The following is a 24,098-nucleotide window of genomic DNA, read 5'->3' as shown; positions in this document are numbered from 1 at the left end:
CCTCGAATTCTGTGACAGGTAGTGTCGAGGTCTGTGACAAATTCCCCCAAGTTCTGTGACATTTGTAGCAATGATTTCATCATTTTTCTCATGTGTCGCGATGGTGCCTACCGCTATTCAAGTTCACCCATTACATACTGCTACATAGCATTTTGTGTTTTAAGAAACACATTATATTGTCATCTATGTTTCAGTCCAAAGCAAATCGTGGAAAGAACCGGTAACTAGTAAAACTTCTGACACTAAGTTGACATAATCCAACTTACCTGGTTCAATAGATATAATATTTTGGTAAGAATGTGAGTACATTTCCTTGGGTTCACAGGTGTGTCATTGAATGTACGAGCTTCTTGAAGCACAGTTGTTTTCTCAATGTTCTGGAAGGGATTTCCGCCTCCTGAAAACAAATTTATTGTTAAAATGAAATCTAAGGAGAACTGTTCGCGTCATAGTTACCCAAAGGAGTAAGTTTCAGTTCCAATTTTCAATTTTCCTTCATATATTAATCAAGAAATTACCAATAAAATAAATATTCACTGAAAAGAGAGCTACAAAGTACAAGTTTCATTATTTACAGTGGCAAACACCAGAATATCATTAAGTATTCCTACATATAGTAAGTATTTATAAATTTCTGCCAATTTAATTTACTAAAACAGAATCACAATTTTGGATGCACACCCCTGTAATTACCAATACATAATTACTAAATCGCATTAATTATATGAAAAATTGGAACAGAATGGTGACTCCTTATGTAGTTATTAACCTCGCCATCTACAAAATTTTAGTTTCACTTGGATTACTTTCATTAGTTACACGTACCCTCCTCCTCTTCCTTCTTATCACGTTTGAAGGCATTCATTGTATATCACTTTATTAACCGCTCCAACAAAATTGGAAACTTCAGTACAACCCTACCCATCCACAATTCACACGTCAACATGAACAACCGACACTACATCAGCGCTCTCTGTTCAGTAATAAATAGCATTACTGTCTTCCATTGATGATATAGTGCCAGCAACTATCATTCTGTTATTTGTCTATGCCTATCATAGCCCCGCAAGGTGGCGTTGCGTATATTAGCAAACTCATACTCATGAATATCTTATGTAGCTCAAGTCAACGACGAAACGCATGGTGCAGAACAAAATCGTAAACATCGCGAATATGGCTCCAGTCTTGAAGAATGTAAATGTGCCGATTTTGAGTTTATATCGCTATTGGTCACGAAAACAAATATTAGAAGTTTCTAAGGTAGGCACATAAAGTATAAATATAATATATTATCGTTTAAGAAGCATTAGTAAGACTTAAATGTGTAAGTAAGCAGGTTATAGTTCAAGGCTGAGAATGACGTTTGTAATCTTTAGGTTTATCACTTAGAATTTAAAGTAAATAACATTTAGATGTGGCAATTGCATTGTGGCATATGTTATGTAAGAATTTTATCCCATGCAAAAATAATACTTACCCCATTTTTTTTAGGTACTGTCATGCTCATATTCCGAAAAAGCCTGTAAAAGAACTAAAATAACAACTATATCTGAAGCTGTGAAAGATATCCCAAATGGAGCAAGCTTACTAGTTGGAGGTAAGAATTTTGGGTGAAACTTCGATATCGTCCCACACCACACACGGAAGAAGAAACACTTAAATTGTTTAAAATAACCTCAAAATTTGAACACACCTCCTCAGAGACACCATGTGACCAGTTCCGTCCACAACACTGTATAGCGTTCATCGTTTTCATTGAACTATATCATATTTTCATGTAAAGGAATGGAAAATACACAATTACTGTAAGGTCGGAGAGTGTGCATGCTTATCGATCAAATTTAAGAAGTCCTGAAGAGTCGAAAATGTCGCTAACATTACACTGCTGGCAAATTGTTTAGCCTATATTTATCATTATCCCTATTACCATGATTGCATTCTGCTAGAAAAGATGGACACTCGTTTGCTAACATTACATTGGTAATAGTCGGTTATATTATGTAGTAGCCTAATGTCTTACCTTTTTATAGAGTTGACACTGTGTACAGAGAGTTCCTATGTAGACTGGTCCCACTCCAACCTCTACCTAACAAAGTTTGTTGTCGGGCATCCAGTGCTTCCCTACGCAGACCGGTCCCACTCCACCCCTTACTCCTTAGCTTCCTCAGGATAGTGCTCTGCACTACCGTCATTACTACCTGGGATCAATCTGCATAGTAACTCTCTCTATATTTCTAAGGGCAACTTAGACTTAAAGAAGTTATAAAAAGATAATGCATTATTTTGGACTCTGGGCTTTGAATTACAGATTTTTAATTATGAGCCCGATTGCAAACTCATGGCAACTGCGTGAAAGACGAATTGGCATCTACTTACATGGACTCGCCCAAGAGTCTTGCTGGGGGGGGGGGGGGTGTTTGAACAGTACGCTCTATGAGTAAGCAGTTGCCTGCACACACAGAACCCCCACTCCGAAGCCTCAGAAAGAAGCTCACGCTTTCGCATGTTGGTGCCACAAGTTTGCGATCGGAGTCTACCTATGATTCAGATTTCTGTTATTTTATGTAGATACACATCTTATTAAATGATGTAACACAAATGATGTCATATGTGCACTACTACATTATTATAATTTTAACATTCTTGCATAAGCTTTATTAACGTCTATTCTACACGGATCAGTCTCTATAGTTTGGAGGTTGCTACATAATCAATCCACCACATGAAAGCATATGAAGTGTGCAAAAATTCGATATTGACACAAGTTTTTAAAATATTAAAACCTTTTACCTATTATATTCCAACAGAAATAATATACCGGTAATTGTATTTTCTCGTCTTGTTTAAAGAAGAAACATCCTTTGCTGTTGACTAATTTTCACGTCATATGTCGATACATATCTATAAAATTAAAATGAACTGAATCTCGTTAGTATTTATTCATTGAGAAATTAATAGAAGAGAAATTAGAACCTATTATTTGGGTGAGGATTTAGTAGCAGTCGGTAGATATGTGTGCCCTTCTGCTAACAAGTTTCAATACCAGTAACTAACAATGCTTACTATATAATGTGTATAAACGGTTGTTCTTTGCAAGAAAGGCTTAACAATCTACCAACTAATACTAAATGTTATGTTGGCTAAGAGCTAGATAGGATTTAGTATTAGTTGGTAATCTCGCGTCTTCCTTCCATTAACTACTTTTGGAGTCACTAAGAATGTATTGTTAGATTATGGTCCTCTGTTTTATTGTGTATGAGAGTTCTCTGCTTATTCACAGGTTTTGGTTTGTGTGGTATCCCTGAGAACCTTATTGCAGAAATTCTGAAAACTGATGTAAAAGATTTAACAGTTGTCAGTAATAATGCTGGTGTGGACGACTTCGGTTTGGGTCTTTTTCTAAAAGACCGTCGTTTAAAAAGAATCATATCATCGTATGTTGGGGAAAATGCGGAATTTGAGCGTCAGTACTTGTCTGGAGAGTTGGAACTAGAGTTAACACCGCAGGTAAGCAGTAACATTATTTTTCATAGTTGTGCCAAATATTTCTTTAACATTGTTGGTACTCAAGAAGTAATAAGTTGAAGACTGATTAACCAAAATAAATAACAAACACAGCTATACATTTTCTTATCTTTTGTTCATATTTGTGGGCCATTATGAAAGAATTAATTCAATTTATCATCCATTTTCCTAGTACATTATGGTAGCTGCCGTAGTCAATTTGATTGTTATGGTCGAGCACAGTCTGGTAGCTGTCAAATCAGCAACGATCATTCCCGTGAGGCACTTATAGAATAATAATAATAATGTGTTCTTGCTTTTTTGGGTGTGACCCAGTTATAATTTTATTACTATGTATAACAATTCATAATACGTATGTATATTGTAAGAAATTCCGAATGTAGTTTAAATAGGTATGATTTTGAACCTTAACGAAAAGGAATGTTTATTTATCAGATTTGCATTAAATGGTTCTTTGTTACTGTCGATAAAGGCAACAGATATTATATTATTTTTTATTAACATATTTACTACCCTCTTCTATCTGAATTGAGTAGTAGTTCTTCTCTCAGAAGAATTCCATAAGAGAATTTCAGACTGCTTAGCTTTGAGACAAATCACTGTAACTTTATTCACAATTCTAAACAAACGTTTAATTCTTTAATTTCTTTTTGCAAAGACTAAACCACACACTCAAATGCCATTTGTGCGCATTTCTACCTATTATAATTCTTTAATTACATGTTGTTTGAAATTTCTAGTTTGAATGAAAGAAAGACATCATCCATCACATTTCAGAGATTATTATTCATTACCCAGCAGCGTGTGTAGTAATTGGTCACTCTTTGTTACTATTTTTGAAGTACATCTTTGACCATAACGACTAATGTTGTAAATACATTTTGTGTAAAGGGAACATTAGCAGAAAGGATTCGTGCAGGAGGGGCTGGTATCCCTGCATTCTACACTCCTACAGGATATGGCACTCTAATCCATGATGGTGGAGTTCCTATTAAATACAAGGAAGGAGGAGAGGTTTGTTCCCTGTTTTAATACTATACTTAAGTACATCATGTTTTGTATATTCTTGCATTTATGCTTTTTATGTACTTTCTTTTTTTGTTCAGACCAGCTTTGTATAACTGTTATGATTTGCGTAGTATTTACAGAGGATGTACATACTTTTTTAATTTTTAGATTATATTTTACTTATTTACAATTAACACATATTTGGTGGCAAATGTAAATGAAAGTCTTATTAGAAGAGAATAATACTGTATACTTATTTTTTTTTTATCTAATGAAGTTTTATGCTATTATTTTTGGAGAAAAATTCGTTCTGGCATGGGAATCGAACCCAGGACCTCTCAGCTTGGCGTGCTGAGTGCTCTTTACCAACTGAGCCATGCTGGGACCCTATCCACAGTGCCGGCTTGGACTCCCCTCCTTTTAGTATCTTCTGTGACCTACTCCTGTATTTAAACAATATGTCATATTTACAGGAGCACATATTTAAACGACTTTATGGGCATTTCAAACAACAGTATGTTATGTTGTTAACACACATATATTATAAGAATATATGTTGGAATAAAAATCACACAGGAAACATAAATCTTCTCCAGTGTCCCTTGTCCATCACAAACATTTCAGGAACTGCTAGGATCAAAATTTCTGTATTTTTGTTGTGGGTTCTGATTTTTCTAAAATTCAAACATTTTTATTTTCCATGATATCATGATTGAATTTCATGAGTTGTTACTAAGAATTGCAGTATTTCTATTGATGACTTGAAGATGCCATCTGACTAGTCTGGTCATTCAATTGAGAATCGTTGTCACTAATTTACGAACTTCTGAATCTCCTACTCTTATTCTTATAAAAACAATATACAATTGGGTAAATACGTGACAAATTATATGGGCTTTGTTTGCGCACAATTTGAACTCTCAACAAATAAATTTGATTTTGTAGATTAGGTCTGATAGTAAAGAGAAGAACACTTTATGGAGCATTGCTTCCTTCTCTTGATTTGATCATCAGACTGCCTATGAAGTTTTCTTCTTTGTGGAGTTATAATTATATTACAGGCCTATATTATTTTATTTTTATATATCATTACTCGTAACATTATTCTCAGTTTATTTTTTTTATTTCAAAGGTGGAAATTGCAAGCAAGAAACGATCAGAGGCAATTTTTAATGGAAAACCATACATTATGGAGAAGGCCATTACTGCAGATTTTGCATTGATAAAAGCATGGAAGGCTGATGAAGTTGGTAACCTTATTTTCAGGTATATTTTAATGTTCCTCTGTCATTAATTTATTCATTCATTATTACATATATCTTGTTATATGTAATTACTGGGTGAAATTTCTATTATATATATATATATATATATATATATATATATATTTTAAGCTATAGATTTGATTTTTGTATACATACTGCTATTGATTGGTAGCAGTAATGATGTGTTTAAGTTTCATATTTATAGGTTCATTAGTTTAAGAGTTATAATAATAATAATAATAATAATAATAATTCTTTATTTATATTATTATTTAAATTTCAAAAAAATAATTTGCATATTTTCAAAACTTTTCTTCACCCCCCCTCCAATTTTAAACATCATGTCTGAAATTTTTTTTATAATACCTTTGCTCTCTTTAGAAACTTTCTGTGTTCTCACATTCTTTAGGTTTACCTTGTATAAATGGAAAAAAATTAAACCCATTGATATTCAGACTTATAAAATTTACTGAGTGCAAGCACACATTTTTTTTTTTTTTTTTTTTTTTTTAAATTACTGTAGAATTATTTAGTGTATGTTTTGCCGACTGAATAGCTTATCTTATGCTGAGTGAATTACTGTTCACTAAAATAGCATGATGTGTAATTTAGTGAACAGTAATTCATATGGCATAAGATAAGCTATTCAGACGGAAAAACACACAATAAATAATTCTATTCTATCAGCTTATCGAAACTTATACAATATGCCTGTAAAATTCAGAAATTACTGTATTTTCTTTTTTGAAAAAATGCCAACATAGCTTTGTTAAGGTATTCTTAGCAATGTAAATGCAGAGAAATGGACAAAAAAAAGTATGGGAAAATGAGTTTAAAAGTTTGCATGCATTTTAAACTTAAAGAGCACAGCCGTCTTCAATTTGGTGTAATTAATGACATAGCCACTATAGAATTCTAAAACTAAAGATAATAGGTAGATAGTCCGAAAGCCATCTCCAGATGATAGTAACAGAGTTTGAAAACATCTTGGATATTTGAAATAGAACCTGGACCTATCAGAAAGCAACACAGTATTGTAGGGTTAATGCTGGGTTTGAGACAGATCAGCATGACATTAAGTTCAGTTTTCCAAAGTCGTCTTTCAATTGCCCCCTCATGCAAATGTAAGTCGTGTATTATGTTATTGTAGCATATTTAAATCATATTGTGGAGAAAACTCTTCAACATTTTGAACCTGTGTAATATGATTTCTGGAACATTTAAATAATAATTGAAGTGCATTTTCTTTCAACCGAACAGACTAATTTTCTAATGAAAATTTTATTGTTGTGCATGTGAATCACTTGATGTTATTTATATTTACAACCAGTAAGGAATTCTGAAGCATTGAAGCCAGTCTCCTCCATAACACAGTTTAAATACTGTAGAACCACTACAATTCACTTCTCCTAAATGACGTAGCAGAAAATCTTAATTTGTGGCATGTAGAAAACCTTATACATTCAACCAAAATACCATCTGGTAAATTCTCAAAATTGTCTTTGAATCACCTTTCAACAGTTTCTGTTTACAGTTGCAGATGACTTGCTTGCTGACCTCCAATAGTGTCCCGTGATATTTTAATGTAGAAATAATATAGCAGTTCCTCTGTAACAGTTCAGCCTCTTTGGATAAGATGATGATAACCATAAATTGTTCTTCAGTATAAACTTATGTTGTCATTACTCATAAATCATCATTAACAGGGTTACAATGTTAACTACATCTTCCTGTATTCAAAGTTTTTAAATTCTTATCTTCTTCCTCCATTCTTCTCTTGCCTCCCAATCCCGTTCTTCCAAGCCTCTCTCCTTCATTCCACTTCTTATATCGTCCATCCAGGTTTTCCTTGGTCTTCCCCTCTTTCCTCTTCCTGGCGGAATCCATTCCAAAATCTGTCTGGGCAATCTTGTTCTGGCATTCTATACTCATAAATAAGTTTAATATTAATAATAATAATAATAATAATAATAATAATAATAGTAATAATAATAATAATAATAATAATAAGAAGAAGAAGAAGAAGAAGAAGAAGAAGAAGAAGAAGAAGAAGAAGAAGAAGAAGATCGTCAAGAGTCAGTTGGCCTGTTCTGCCTTAGGTCTGGACATGATTGTCTTGCTCATCTTCACCGGATTAAGAATCTTCAATCTTCAGCATGTCTTCTGCGTGGCGAACCCAACAGTGTCATGACTGAGGAACACCTAATTTCCAACAAACTGAATCCCACAAAACAACAAAAGGGAGATATGGTGTATCTGTATTGGGAAGCTAGAAGGAGAACAATGTCATGTCACATTCTGCCATTGGATAATAATAATAATAATAATAATAATAATAATAATAATAATAATAATAACAACAACAACAACAACTGATATAATATGTTTTTCTGGCTTTTAGTTATCAGTTCATATAATTCCTGATCATAAAGGTGTTTACTCTTGTTGCAAAAGCACTTTTAGAAGCATGCTGAAGTATAAGTATAATTGTGGGTTACCATTATCTTGCGCCAAAGGACCTGAATTTTCCTAATCTGAAAACAGAATTTAATTATATTTGGTTTTCCAGTTCTTCCACACATGTCATTGACTTAAGATCTTTCTGAAATTCTGCTAGCATGCCACAGTTTAATACTAATTTCTGAAATTGGGGCACTTGTAAGACAGAATTCAGTACTGGTACTCCTAGAGTATTTTACTGAGAAGGAAAACTAACAACGTTGATTTTTAACAGAACTTCTTTCGTGACTGATGCCTCATTATCATAAACAAAATATATAGGCCTACTTAGTTGAAATGTTTGTTAATTCCCTGACAAATCTAGTTGGTATCCACTAGGAACAAATCGACTTCAGTTTTCTTCCTCAGTGAAATGCAGTGTAGAATGATAAATGAGAATGATTACTAGAGTTAATTTTAATGTTGACGAGAAACTATCAGTATATTTTGCTTGGAACACACTCATTCAGAGCCAGAGTTTATTTTACACGCTATAATTGTATAATGTGGGATCTCTGGCTTTACTTCTCTTTACTTATCACACTTGGCCATATTTGAATCTGTGAACTTCAAATCTAATGGGGAGCATTGTAACTACATTACTTTACAGCTAAGGACGACATTGAAATTTAATTCCTGATCAACAGTAAATTTATGGTACTTACCTCACTAATATTAAAACATCATATTTTTCTATTTTCGTGTGATCTTTGTTTTTTTAAAACTTTTGACTTTAGGATTGGCTCTGTACTATTTGCTGTAAAAGTTATAGCATAGATTCTGCATCATTATAGAGTATAGAAAAGATCGAGTAGCTTAATCACATTTACTTTTTATGCCTAAATTCGTAGGAAATCGGCCCAAAACTTTAACTCGACAATGTGTAAAGCAGCAAAAACTACTATAGTGGAGGTAGAAGAAATCGTACCTGTGGGTTCAATTCCGCCCGAGCAAGTTCATGTTCCTGGCATCTTTGTGCACAGGATTGTTAAGGGTGAGAAGTATGAGAAGAGAATAGAGGTAAGTCATAGTAATAATATGTTCTCTCTATGCAAATATCCCTAAATTGAAGCTAGAAATGAATACTGAACGCAGAATGTTGTTGTCATGGCAGACTATGTAATAAAATAACGTCATTCCTGACAGTAAATGTAATCCATCATATACAGAACATTCCACTCTGTGTGGGTCTGTTGTGCCAAGGATACAATGTATGGGTATAGTAATTATAGTATAATTAACTTACAATGTGTTAATCATACCATCTGAATATTTTATATTTACATTAATAAAAGTACTTATGTAGTTACTAGCTTTCATTTCCCTCTTAAAATCATTTACATTATTATGAGCAAAGCTTTTATTGGATGACGAAATTGATATTGTCCTTTAGGTCTTCAGTCATCTAATTTTACTTTCGTTGTATGAGGTATAGAGTGAGTAATATAATGCTGCAGATTTTTGCACCTATCAAATCAAGATGATGTCATTTGACATGCTGTCTGTGTACAGCTACTTTGCCTAAATCAATGAACCCGGATTTTGCTCCTATTTAGTACCTACAGGTCAATTCATCTAGGAGTTATATATGAGAAAAATAATAATAGTTACACAAGCTCTAATGCAGTACCTATATTTCCTCCTCCTTTATTTTCTTTTCTTTTTCTTCTTCCACCTCTTGAATATAATAGATTCAAATGGAACAGCAGCTATATGCAGTATGCTTCCTCCTCCCTCAGAAAGATTTATCTAATTTACAGAGTTATGCTTCTCATAAACTTCTTTAGATATATAAATTTTAGTGTTTAAAAAGATCTATTTAATTACTTTGTAAAATTATTGATCCCTGGTTTTCTATAGTTCGTTATTTCAATGTATGATAGGTAATAAACCTTTTCTTTTTCGAATTTTTGTTATGATTCATTGAATTAAAGAATAACAACGAATATTGAATTGGGAAATAGAAAGTAGAATTTGCAAGCAGAGTAGGAATCATTCTGTTTTTGGTCAAGTTGCGCCTACTATTATATGTAAAAAAATATTAGAAGCCAAGGAAGACCATTGAAGAGACCCTCGACATCTGATTTGAGATTGGAACAGGTCAACAGTGGCCTAACTCCCTGAAAGCTACATGATGATGATGAAAAAATATTAGAGCAAATAAATCCACAGCTTCAAGATCTGAAAGATAGTATCGAATAAATCCATTGATAGATGACCATCATCCAAACAAACCTTTGACAAATTAGCAGAAAATTGTTATGGTATCTGAAGTGTATAGAAATGGAGAGCAGTACTCCAAATTTGTTTTTTGTTATTGATGACATTTTATTATACTGTTATTGAGTGACGTGTTATATTAGCTCTATTCCACGACCATAATTGACTAACTGCATGTTACAGACATTCTGGCATCAATATTTGCCTACTTATCAACGGCAGAATCAGTATATTTTTTCGTAAGCATTAGCCATACTTGATTTTACTGCTACAGTATAAGAATTTCTTTTGTGCGAGATCGTGCGTATTTGCTTGGTTTCTGCACAAAATCAATCCGCGGAAAGTCTAAAATTCCACATTCAGTATTCCCAACCTAACACACATAACAATTTCCCTCTTCTTACCGCTTAAGTGCCATATTGATTTTACTGCTTTAGGCTTTTTACATATTATTTTTAGAGACGTTCAATATAGTAATAATTATAAATTGGAAACTTACCACTGCAATTTCACCTAAATTGCACTGTTAATTATTGTTTTTAAATATTTGCAAAAATTAAGTAAACTCTACAACTCCACTAAAGTTACTGCATTCGTGATGCAAGTAACATTAAGGAAGCCGTGAAAAAATCAACAAGATTCCAGACTCATCATAGACTGGGGGAAAAAAAGACAGACATATATCACGGCCTGCTGGAGTATAGTAAACACAGAATACATTTTAAAGCAACAATGTTAAAGATGGATATTTTTGTTTTGCAAATTTGAACAGAAACCAAGATGGAGATTTCATTGCAACTAATTAGAAATTCCTCTTTCAGGTATGTAATAAACGATCTTCGCACAAAATAATGTACGATACACGAGCGGTATGTTTTCTTTAAATTCTCGGAGATTAAAAAAGCTCAACTACGTTTCGCTTTTTCAAAATTTTCCTCGAACATGAAAACTTCAACATACCGCTCTTGTAACGCATATTACTATTTGGATTGCAAGGAGTAGTGAAGTGCATTCCATAACCTCTCCTACTCAAATCCCATCCTCACCTTCCCGTGGTGCAATCTGTTTTTAACAAACGAGGCTCTGGGGACCGAGTCACAGCAGTAAAACTGTTCCATAAAAAATGCAGAAACAATTACTACATCTTCCTCATACCACATCTTGCCTCACACTGAAGATACGTTTTGTCGAAATGACCATTACATGATAGTTGATGTAGACACATATTTGTGAAATGACAATGGCATTTGACTTGCGTCGCACAACATGATCATATACGTATGTCATTCAAGTGTAGACGTACCATAAGATCCTATAGTACAACCCAGTAAACCACTGGTTGACACTGTAACAGGCCATGAGGCGTAAACAGGAGAGAATGATAATGATATAGTAGTTGACGAAGCATTCCTTTATGTTTTAGGGTATTTAAACTGTATTATGAAAATAGTTGTCATCAACATTTTGTAATTGCTTGTGTGTTACTGCATTAGAGAAGTATAGGAAACTGAAATGTGTCTCATACACATAAGTCACATTGAGCCATGTTTAGAATTAAGTTAACTAATTTCCAATTAGGCCAGCAGCATACTGCATCGGATATTCTGTTTCGGCCAGTACAGTTTTGTCTCAGACTATTCGATGTGATGCTGGTTACATGCATTGTTATGAGGCTACAGCATACTGCATCGGACAAATGTCTGGTGCAATTTGCTGCAGTCTTATAACAATGTGTGTAATCACTGTCACATTGAATGGCCTGAGACAGAATGTCCGATGCAGTATGCTGCCTACCTTACATTACATGTATGATGAATTTCGGTTATTTCTATTTAAATGAATATAAAATCGGTGTGTAATTCTCAAACTCTGGAAACTGTTATATCAATATCGTAGTTCAAATATAACTGTATAAATGAACACCATATCATACTAAATTACATAAATTCCTCTTCATATCAGTTGTTTTAATGTGTTAAATGAGACCATCTGTATCATTTCTGATGTCTGCATATTTTTTTGTTGTGGTTTTCTACAATTCCCAGCAGGTTTTTTGTGTGTGTTGTGATGAGTGAACCAATGCAGTACGTCAAGCTGTGGTCAAAGATAGAAATATACTTTTGTCATGTGTTTTCTGCCAGAACATTTTATTACCTTCGAGAAAGAGCAAGTTCAATAACAAGAAATTTATTTCGAACTTAGGTATTTATCTTTTAAATTAACTTTTATGCAAAAGCAGTAATGTATTTTATAGTACAGCTTCTACTACCAGCTTTTTAGTATTACTATATTTATCTTGACAATGAATTGGAAATTTTGGCCTTCCTGTATTGTGTACTGATTTTATGCGTGTACAAAATGCATTCAGAATTTCAGGTCAAGAATACTGAATAAAATTCCATATATAAAACGCATTGGATTTTTAAGTATATTGCTTACATAGCTTACCTATAATAAAATAATAGAACATTTATTATGATACTGCAGAAATTTTTACTGAAATCTGTTGATGGATATTGTGTATTGTTCATTATTTAGAGTAAGTGTATTCAGGGAATTTGTGTATGAAATATCATGATATTTCCTGGAAAAACAGTAGCAGTTTACTTGAAATCATTTGTCTTGATACCGAAAATGATGTATGCGCAAAATTAATTCTAATACCGTATAAAATATGGCGTCTATGTTGTTTGTGTTCCTAATTATGTTTTATCTTTAAAACTGTATCTTAAATCAAAAATACTAAACATCAGTGTGAGAACATGAAAAAATTTATGTAAATTACTTTGAGCAAAATAATATAAAATAAGCAGTTGAGAAAAAGAAAGAGGTGTAATTTACTAGAGCCATGGGTTTTACTTAGTAAATCCTTGCATTCTCTATAACAGAGTTATTTTAGTATATAGTTCATTATTGGGCATCCCTCATATCAAAATTTACACAATTTTTTTTAAAGCAATTTTCGTAAAATTATTGTTTAATAGATGCAGCATATTTATGGAAAATATGTGCGGGTTATATAACACTGTGGTATTATATTTTTTATTATCTATGCAAAATGTGTAATTTTATTATAAGGATATAAAAATTATCAGTATGCATTGTAGATTTCCAGTACTCTATATATTAATGCTTTGAATATTAGCGTAAGTTATAGTCCTCTTTATTGTAGCCATTATGTTTTCATATTACGACAAATTGTAAAAAAAAAAATAAAATAAAGTATTTTAAATTATATTGTACTGTATTATTTGATGAATGATGAAGTAAATACACAGATGATTGGGAAGTCAGATTTTGTCTAAGAAAAACTTAATAATAAAAGCATAAGTGTGATTCAGTTCTACAAAATGCGTTGTCAAATTTTCTACTTATTTTTTCAAAGTATTTAATGTTTGTTATTTGTCCAATAGATTTTTCATTCCGACATTTGATTTTATAATTTATATGGGTTTTAGTTTTGTCATTAATTTATTGTAAAAATGGTTATTTTTCAGAGACTGACAATTCGGAAAGAAGCCAAGCAATCATTGTTATCATCAACACCTGCTGTACTCATGAGAGAAAGAATAGCACGTAGAGCTGCTGCAGAGTTTACAGATGGAATGTATGGTATCCTTTGCATAAGGCAATAATTAGTTGTTCCCATTACCATTGATGTCCTCCCTGTTTCTGTTCTTCTGATACCCTAAAACTGTTTGTTTGAATAATACAATTTTATTTATGTCTTATTTGCCAGTGTACATTGTATTGAGACTAAGTTTAAAATCATACCTTAAACACACACAGTTTGTTTGTCTGTCTATTTGTGTGTTTATTTGTTTCTTTATTTATTTAATGATTTTATTTATTTATTTTCGTGTTTCTCATGAAATTGTTCTATTTTTACACTCACAACATTAACATAACTAACATACTGTTTTTTTAAACAAAGCAGAGAATGTTAACCATCTTTATGAGTTGCTCTCTGTCAATAATGGATAGCATCTTTTGGGAATTATTTGGCTTCACTACATATGTATGAAATCTTTTACATATGATTTCATTTAAATCTCTTAGCTGTTATGAATGGAACTAATGTAGCATTGAATCAGTTTGCAAATTTTTCTTTTTATTCTGGAAAGAGTGTGTTGAGAGAATGAATACCATTTAATTGTATAAATAATTGTTATGTGGAAGCCCAAAATAGATTAGTTTTTACTACATGAGGCCACATGATGATCTTTTTATTCTGTTCAGTAAATCATTATTACTACAGAATGTGAACTTCTACCTTTTTTGCATGGGTATCTTTTGAAGAGAATTTGTGTACAGCTTTTACATGATTATAAAAATGCATATGCTGTTAAATATAAAATTCCCTTAATGTGATTTGTAGCGAATTTGGGTATTGGTCTGCCGGTATTGGCAAGCAATTATATTCCAAACAATATCACAGTTTACCTACAGAGTGAAAATGGCCTCTTAGGACTTGGACCATATCCAACAAAAGAAGAGGTCGATCCAGATTTAATTAATGCTGGAAAGGAGTCAGTCACAGTTGTGCAAGGAGCTTCATACTTCAGTAGTGATGAGAGCTTTGCTATGATCAGGGGGTAAGTTAATTTAAATTCTATTATAGTTTCTCGTACAGTCACAATAAATTCTATCTATTCTGATCTGTATAGCTAATATATTATTTTTTAGATATGTTACCTAATTATTATATATGGTTGCCTATGTATTGTTGCTGTTAAATTTGTCAGGTATATTGACTTAAAATAAGTATTTAATATGTTTTATCTCATCACTATGCACAGCAGTATGTTAGCGTATGACCTAATGAACTACGAACTTTATAAATTAGAACTATAGGATAATTAAAAAATTTTGCTATGTAAGAAAAATGTCATGGATTTATGAACTTTTTTTTTTTTTTTGAGAAAGTTTTTTTTATTAAGTATGTGTAGCCTCTTTAATATTAAAATATTTAAAATTATAATAAAGTTGTCATTGATGAAGTGTTTACATACTAGATTTTTAATTGCAGTAACATTCGAAAACCTGTCTTCTTTTGCAAGGGAAATAAAAATGGAAGTTTTGTGTCATAGATTTGAAGTACGCAAAAGAATCTTGGCTCGAGTGAGAGGACTACAGGAAAAATTTGCAGTACTTTCTGATTTATGTTAAAATTCAACTCTGCTGTTGATATCATCCTCAATCATAGTTATACAATTAAGGGTACCGATATTTAATTGTCCCTTACAATTATCTACATCTTACAAAAATAATTCAAAACTGCTAAATTAACAGACTTCAGAAAAACATTTGTACGAATTGATGGTATTCAACTAACCATTCAAAATGTCTGTAGATATATAAAGGTAGAGCAAATAATACTACATTACTGTCTTTAATAATGCAGGTATTGTAAAAATGTTATGTGTCTGAATTTTATTAATGTTTAAGAGCATTTTTAAGTCATTGTTAAAAAAAAACTTTTTTTTTGTACACAGTTACGTTCTTATCGTAATTAATTCTTTATTTTACTTACTAGTGGTCACCTAGATATAACCGTACTTGGGGCGATGCAAGTTTCACAATATGGTGACCTGGCTAATTGGATGATTCCTGTAAGTATTTATAATCAAATAATACTTTTATTATACTTTCAATACATAGAGAAATATATGTAAAATAAAAATGTAAAGGCTTGAATAGCAACAACTTAGCTGACTGGACTATGTTGGAAAACAAGAAGGAAAATTTCATAAAGCAGTTAATCTGTAGTGACCATTGAAAAGCCAACCAAAAGTTAAAATGCTGCAGTGTAAAACTGCATTATGGTATAGTAATTTAGTTACATTATTACAGCGGTCATTAATAATGATTATGATTTTATGCATTTTATTTGTAGGGTAAACTCGTTAAAGGAATGGGAGGAGCTATGGACTTGGTAGCAGCACCTGGCACAAAAGTGATAGTCACTATGACACATACAGCCAATGATGGCTCTCACAAGATTTTAAGCAATTGTACCTTACCACTAACAGGCAAGACTTGCGTAGATATGATAATTACTGAATTGGTGAGTGAAAATTAATACTTTAAATACAATGAACTTGTAATATGTCTTACTTCGACAATCTGCTTCAATGTTCAAAACGTATCTTTCTTAGGGCGTCTTTAATGTCCATAAAGAAGGAGGTCTGACACTGGTGGAAATAGCAGAGGGAGTTGGTGTTCAAGATATCATTACTGCAACTGGTTGCGAATTTGCTGTATCTCCAGAGTTAAAACCTATGATACAAGTCCCAATTGAAGAAGACTGAATCCATAATGGAACAACCTGTCAGATTTAGGTATGTGTTGAAAATACTGCATTTTCTCCCTCAGATAAGTGACAATATCTTTTCCAAAAGAATCCCCTTTTCCGCTCATCCAGTACTTAAAATGCAGGTAGAATTGATAATTTTCCACTCATATTTTCTTATAAATTAATTTGTGAATATGCGATGTATACTTTCAGATACCATCATCGTGATGATGATGATGATGATTATTATTATTATTATTATTATTATTATTATTATTATTATTAATCTTTTCAGTGGCTTCCCCACCCTGCAAGATGATAAGATTCAAATTCTAACACACTTGTTGTTCGTAATATAATAATATTACATAGTTAGTAGAGATTTTAGATGATTCATGCTTTTGTTTTTTTTTTTTTATTTCTCTTCCTGAAGTGACGAAATAAACTAAACACAATCTTTAGTGAGCAGTCTGGTAACTCATTTGGTAAAGCAACTAGCTAGACAAAAGATCCTGGATCCAATCTTGAGATTTTTCTCGTTGCCAAACTTCCAGTGTGGCACTGGGGTTTACTCAGCATCTTATCGAATTGAGTTCCAGGTCTTTCCCTGGATTAAAAAGTGGGTTGGAGCATGGTGCTCACCACACTACCTCATTCTAATGGAAAGGTCTTTAAAGCATGGAGCTTCCTATCTCCTATGGTCTTCATAGAGAAATTTTACTTTCCTTATCTCTTGTGTGATGAGTGTCCTTCATTTTATAGACAGAAAATGTTGTTGTTGCTGTTGTTAACTAATACTGAGTTTTTGGCAGTAAAGCCATTAATTATCTTGTTCTTCAATACAGGAATGTGATGTAGCAAAAAATAAAACTGTTTTAATATAGGCACCATATTTTTATGTTATGGTGGTTATATCACCTACACACGACTTTCTGTTGACTACACCTGCCTTAGATTAGCATGAGGATTGTCAAACAACTCAACTAACCATATCTCCTCTTCACCACTTAGAGGACGCTTATGTGTGCCATGTCAGGTCAGCATACTGAAATGACATTTTCTCCATTTTTTTGTGCAACAGTTAGACTATTGTAACTTGGTCCCCAGATCCTCGTTTGTTAAAAACAGGTTGAACCATGGGAAGTGAGGATGGGATATGAGTAGGAGAGGTTATGGAATGCACTTCACTACCACTGGCAATTCATAGATGAACATAAAGCATAGGCCTTACTTACTTACAAATAGCTTTTAAGGAACCTGGAGGTTCATTTATCCCGTCACATAAGCCTGCCATTCGCATAGGCCTACTGAAAGAATATAATGCGTCTAAGCCAGGCAATTGATGATGCTTCAGCAACATACTACTGGTAGCAGGAATAAGAAATTAACTCTTAATGTCATATGTTGCATAAAAATTTCTGAATTTTTGTAAGGTGATGTTTGATTATTTTTTCTACATCTGTCATTTCTTGTCATTAAGTGACAAATTGTTATGCTCTCAGTGCTTCTTCAAGTCAATGATTATGTATGTGTGATTGATATGTCCTAAAAATAGGTCTATATTAGCTGGGAAAAATTTTTGCCATATTTTCTTTTTCTTCCAGAACTGTTCTCCACTCTCCCACCTACGAAAAATATATGGACTGTTTATGTCAAATGTAAGGAAAGTAAATATACCCTGTAACAGGTATGAAGCTCCAATATTTAATTGGCTAGGCATCAGTTTCTTTACTCCTGCTCTAATTACCTCATGCAGCTTTAAGTGACTAATTTAATAGCGTATCTTCTACATAAGTAGTTTTTTTATTGACTTTTTATCAGTAATACTAAAATTGTCAGATGTGAAGATCAGAGATTGATTTTATTTTGGAATAAATATTATTATGTTATGCATTAACTCACTGTATATAGATTTCCCAAATACTTGGTATATTATCATATAAATGTGTTCTTGGGTAGCAGTCATTATTTAATGTTTGTATCTAATTTTAAGCTGATTTAAGCTATAAGGGTGCTATGCATAGACATTTCGCTAGCCCGTGCTACGAGCGTGCTAAACTAGCCCCGGCTATCGACTGATTGCTTATACAGGATTCATATCATATATCGCTAACACTGGTTTATGAATACGAAAAATGTTAGTTCGCTGATCATCCACCGGAAACCCGCGCTAAGAATGTCTATGAATATGGCCCTAAGATTATAAGTAATTTGAGTACTGGCAAAATAGTTGTATAAAAGAATCTACAATGATACTGTTGAATGCTGTCATTAAATATGTCCAGTATACAAATAAATACACATTCTTAAAATACATATGGTAAATGGAATCCTATTTCTTAAGAGAAACTTCAATTGTGATGTAAATAAAGAAAGTCCCGGGCAGTGGCATTTCTCTGTAAGCAGTAGTAGAAAGTTAAGACTTAAACCAGCTTACTGATACGATAGTGTTGTAGTTATCATTTAGTTCATTCACTCAATAAACCTGGATAAATAATTATGATTAAATGTATGAACTAATTCATTTCATGCCTTTATTGTACTATTACTTTTGTTGCTTATTTTTAATGTTACAAAATCAGTACAAATTATATTAAGTATAGATTTTTAACACTTTGACATCGATAACTGGCTGAATTCTATTTGCTTACAATCTATCAAGTTTCATTATATGGCAGCAAATTTAAAAGAATGCAATTAATAATTCTATAGAAATAACAAAGCAAAGTCTGAAATGAAAGTAAAGATTGGTTAGTGCGTATTGCCCTGCATTTGATGATAAAATCATAAGTAGTCTGCCTTCTATTTGCAGAATTTTCAGAGATGACAACCACACATGGCAATACATGTATCCTACCCATTTCATCCCCATTGCTACAACACAACTGAAGGAAAAATGTTCACATCTTGAAGGCCTGGACAAGGCAGTCAGTCATGTTTAGTATCCTGTCTAAATGGAACAACTGATATTGTGTAATGAGAATTATTTCTGTATTTGTAGGAAACAATTCCTGCATTGTTGTTAAATTTAAAATAACAAAAAATATATATGTTACATACTGTTACATGTGCAGTAAAATGAATATTTGCAATTATTACTACGTTTTATTAAATTTTTAATCTCTGAAAATTTGTTGAGAATTGTGGATGATTTGAAAATTTCAATTGCTGACTCACATTTATATAACATTATTAGACAAACCTTGTACTTTACGAAGGTGGCTAGAGGGAAGGCTTACTTGCTACCTCATCTCTAGATAATCTGTTAGAAAGCACTTTGTTGTTGTACACATGAGCAACCAGTTCATTGTTTGATCAAAATCTAAAGCCTGAATTAACATTTTGTTCTTTCTTCATAGTTTTATAGTCGAAAAGATGTTAAATCTGAAGCAGTTCATTGATGCATTCTATAAACTTACACCTACACCCATTATTTTTAAAGCCATTAATTTTTATTATAGTATAATTTATAATGTGCATACTAAGATTGATTCATTTTTATGCCTTGCGAGTGTACTATATAAAATACACTTCATGTGCAAGTTCAACATTGGATTAGTTGAACTAGAACTTACCTCACGTGGGCATTTACTTACATAGATCAGTCACAGTTATATTCTTTTGCTGAAGATTGCTAATTTTGGGTATTAAAAACTTGTGTTGATAACTGGTGAAGTAGATATTCGTTCTTTCTTTCTTTCTGTAAGAGGAATATGATTTTTCGGTATTTTTTTGCAGATATAAGTACTTAATTATTTAAGTTATGCTTATTAAAGAAAGAAATAAAAGAATGTTTAAAGTAACAAAAAAACAAATTACAATGAAGTAGCACATTTCCAAGTTTACTTGGACTGTTCATTGTAAAATAGAATTAATGGATGGTCGGTAGGTTTCAAGGTTTTAAGATTCTGTATAACATTGTAGTAAAAAAAATATACTTCACACATCCCAGATTACTTTATATATGCCCACATCATGCACTTTGCTAAATAGGAAAATACCCCCGTCATTATTATTAGCATGTTAAGTTAATTGATAATCAATCATGTAATGTAAAATTGCTTATCTTTATTTAATAATATTTACAATGAGTGAGATAGTTTTCAGTTAGCAGAATAAACTGTAGTAAATGTGTTACTGTACTTTCTTTTTATTTAGATTTTTAAATAGACTGTTATGATGCATTGTTTACTTTCGGACTAGCAGAATTGTAATTTTTAAATATTTGTATGTGTGAATTATAAATTTATCTCTGCTGAGCTCCTGAGAGAATGTAAAAATGTTAACATGAATGATTATTTACAGTCAATTATTACTGTGACCCTGAGATTGCAGAGTATATACAGAACATATGTTAATTTTGTGATGTTATTTTCGAATTATTAATAATGTATGAACAGAAAATTATTATTTCTTCGGAAACTTCACTCTGGTTGAACGTATTTTAATTAGTTGCAGTGTCACTGTGCTCTAATAAAATAGTATTTTCAGTTTTAAATTAAGTAACATTACAGTTACTTTCTCTATTCAAGTTTGAATTTAACACTCTTGGTTATTAAAAATGATCAATATATTCACCCTGTAAGAACGTATGAGCAGAAAACATTAAATTATTTTTTACATTATACTCCTACATATTTAAGCTAGTCATGAAGAGTAAAAATTTGAAATGGAACAATATCAGCTTAATTATTAACTTCATACTTACTGCAGCTTGCAGATGTATATAATATACATTGACAGATATTGGTTAGTGAAACTTCACAGGCTCGAAGAAGGAAACAAATGACAGGAATAAGAAATTTCCACTTACAAAGTCATGAATGCCCGTGAATATATCAGTGAAATTTCATGTAAATCCAAAATTATTGTATATTAGTCATTCTATTCACAGTACAATATCTTTCAACAGTAATCTTCTTTATAATATCAGAATTTGGAAAAAAAAAAAAACTTTAAAAATTTAAATCTCTAAAGAAATTACATGTGAAGTTAGAATGCTGTATGTACAGTATGTTTCCATATAAGATTATAAGGTAAACATTTGTGTACCTCATGGCAGGGAACTATATAAAACATACACATTCAAACTTACAGACATCCTCTCACAAGTTAAGCTTTGTCATATATTTTTTTCGTCTTAATTTGTCTTTAGAACAAGTGTAAACAATGGTTGAGTGCAACATCCAGACTATTTTTAATCTCATGATTTTTTTTATATAATGTTTCATATAATGACGTTAATCCATTGTGATAAATATAAAAATTATATAATCTTTCATTTCACTGCATATTTCGTTACTTTATTTTCTTAATGTTTTTTAAACAATATTCATAAAATAAACAAAACGAAGTGAGTGAATGATAAAAAAAAAGTGACACAGTCGACATTTAATAACAACTATTAAAGTTCAAGCAGCATTGTTACATTCTGAACCAGAGTTGGAGTTCAGACTTCGGTAATTTGATTGATCATTTTAAAAATTTGTCATTGGTCACATGTTCGAGTGTAAACTGCAACCAAGTTACTGTGTAAGTGTTTACGGACCTAAAATTGTTGTGAATTATTGTATATAAATGAGGATGAGTTAGTACTGTAAGATATATTTGAGAAACTATTGGAGAGTAATTCATAGAATGTGTATTAGATTACAGAAGAAATGAAAAGATTTTTATACTTGCAAGTAGGATGTATTGAGGATGTTATAGTTGTGTAAATATATATTTTGAGGAATGACTTTGGATACGAAAAACATAGTAGGAAATGTAGAACATATTTATAATTTTACATACTGTAATAATTATTTTGGTTCAGATTTCTGATACAATATATATAAATTCTTTGCATGGATTTGCTTTGAATAATATCTTGCTCAGTAATGAATTTGTCATTATTTTATATTTCTTTTGAGGGTTAAATGTTTTTATTTGTGTACAACATTTAATAAATTTTGCAGATGTAACCAATATTTTTTCTTTTTGAAACCGAGCATGATCTGTCCTTATCCCTCATAGTAGGCCCTACATTTAATTAACGCTTAAGAAATAAAAGACTAGCTTAATGACTTCGCTCAAGTGAAACTAAAGCGTTACCCTTTGCCACATTAATGGTAGAATTACATCTCTGATGTTCTGCAATTAACAATTCATTACAAGCTTATGAACTATTAAAAAAAAAATCATAAAGAATAAAATTCTTCACTGATATAATATATTTAATATGCCTAATTGAATTTATAGATTTATTTTCTTCTAATTTTCGGCAATAAAGCTCCAATTTTGTATGTCGTTATATAAATATACTACATTTAATTAATATTTGAAATATGAAGGTATCTAAGTGTCTTAGTTTTTTAAGTAATTGCCTCTGTACATAGACATCATAGTGTCCAGTGTCCAAGCATAGGGCATTGAAAAAGTAGTGGTAACATGCCTTTCTTCAAAAAGAAAATAAAACCAGTGTGTCACCTCCCCTGTAGTACATTTTTGACACATGAACGAACCATGACTCAGGCAAAGTTACTGACTAGCTGTTTCTCACCATACTAAGCTTTTCGCATTCTGAAGATGTCTCTTTGCAGACCAATATTTTGTATTGAGACTGCAGATGTTTCTATAGGACAGCATCTCATGAGACCTCAGAGTTTTTTAGTGGCCAAATGTAAAAATGGTGTGTAATAAGCCTTCCAAAGCCACAGCATTCCAGGAACCTAAAAGGAGACCATATATATAGGATATAAATTTTAGGTTAATGATGGAAAAATGGAACAAGAATTGACACTTGTTAAGAAGTTTATTGTTCAAAAAGAGAACCATATTTTATTATTATTATATTAAATAATTTTTTTATTATTTGCAGAGTCTTCTTCTGCTTCTTTTGTACTTCATATTAATGTTTTATTATATATTGTTTTCGTCTGCAATTTGTAATGATAATGAGCGACAACTTTCACTGTTATCTCATTCGAACTCACTGTTGACAATACTTTATTTACAATATTATCTCTTCTATTTTTTGTCATGTAAAAACCAGTTGTGTATGATGCAATTTTATGTGAGAGAAGCAATAATACAAATTTTTATATGTGTAGTACAAAACTGATAACAGCCAACTCGCCTAAATATATTTGAAGACCAAAGCAATTCTCCTCTCTTTAGGAGTAAAATCATTGAACGGAAATGAACGAATCTGTATCGGTCTTTATAGGTGCCTCAAGCTAAGAATATGAATAATGAATCCCTTCGATCAGGACAGACGATCAGAGAAAGAATTTTGTGACATTTTA

At 31.9% G+C, this 24,098-nt stretch overlaps 2 protein-coding genes across 5 annotated transcripts in view; one reads left to right on the top strand and one right to left on the bottom strand.

Moving 5' to 3' along the window:
* Nucleotides 1-1,023, bottom strand: part of gammaCOP (coat protein (coatomer) gamma) — a 30,504-nt gene extending 29,481 nt beyond the window's left edge. For both annotated transcript variants that reach the window (XM_069818782.1, XM_069818783.1), the window contains exons 1-2: nt 826-1,023; nt 267-397 (exon numbers count right to left, since the gene is read on the bottom strand). In XM_069818782.1, the coding sequence (XP_069674883.1) occupies nt 267-397; nt 826-865 (171 nt within the window). In that variant the 5' untranslated portion in view covers nt 866-1,023. The remainder of the gene's footprint in view (nt 1-266; nt 398-825) is intronic.
* An 82-nt stretch (nt 1,024-1,105) lies between these two features.
* Nucleotides 1,106-19,761, top strand: SCOT (Succinyl-CoA:3-ketoacid CoA transferase). 3 transcript variants are annotated; one of them, XR_011331011.1, is made up of 13 exons: nt 1,106-1,260; nt 1,492-1,597; nt 3,281-3,507; nt 4,417-4,539; nt 5,666-5,799; nt 9,149-9,317; nt 14,015-14,129; nt 14,896-15,112; nt 16,054-16,129; nt 16,414-16,584; nt 16,676-16,858; nt 18,417-18,499; nt 19,625-19,761. XR_011331011.1 is itself a non-coding variant. In XM_069818788.1 (12 exons), exons 1-11 carry the CDS (start codon nt 1,141-1,143, stop codon nt 16,826-16,828), a joined length of 1,611 nt encoding a protein of 536 aa, XP_069674889.1. In that variant the 5' UTR covers nt 1,106-1,140; the 3' UTR covers nt 16,829-16,858; nt 19,625-19,760. The 3 variants fall into 3 exon arrangements, 2 of the variants coding, with proteins under 2 accessions (XP_069674889.1, XP_069674888.1); XM_069818788.1 differs by lacking the exon at nt 18,417-18,499 and having other exon boundaries at nt 19,625-19,760; XM_069818787.1 differs by lacking the exon at nt 19,625-19,761 and having other exon boundaries at nt 18,417-18,762.
* Nucleotides 19,762-24,098: the final 4,337 nt, after the last annotated feature.

Source organism: Periplaneta americana, chromosome 2 (genome assembly GCF_040183065.1).
Source record: "Periplaneta americana isolate PAMFEO1 chromosome 2, P.americana_PAMFEO1_priV1, whole genome shotgun sequence".
Lineage (NCBI taxonomy): Eukaryota > Metazoa > Arthropoda > Insecta > Blattodea > Blattidae > Periplaneta > Periplaneta americana.
Note: the sequence above shows the minus strand (reverse complement) of the source record. Positions and strands in the feature narration are given on the sequence as shown.

Excerpts from the sequence above, each read along its gene's own strand:
- SCOT (XM_069818788.1), top strand. The coding sequence starts at position 1,141 with ATGGTGCAGAACAAAATCGTAAACATCGCGAATATGGCTCCAGTCTTG. Across the intron at positions 1,598-3,280 it reads AGCAAGCTTACTAGTTGGAG|GTTTTGGTTTGTGTGGTATC; the intron begins GTAAGAATTTTG and ends GCTTATTCACAG. Across the intron at positions 5,800-9,148 it reads GTTGGTAACCTTATTTTCAG|GAAATCGGCCCAAAACTTTA; the intron begins GTATATTTTAAT and ends CTAAATTCGTAG.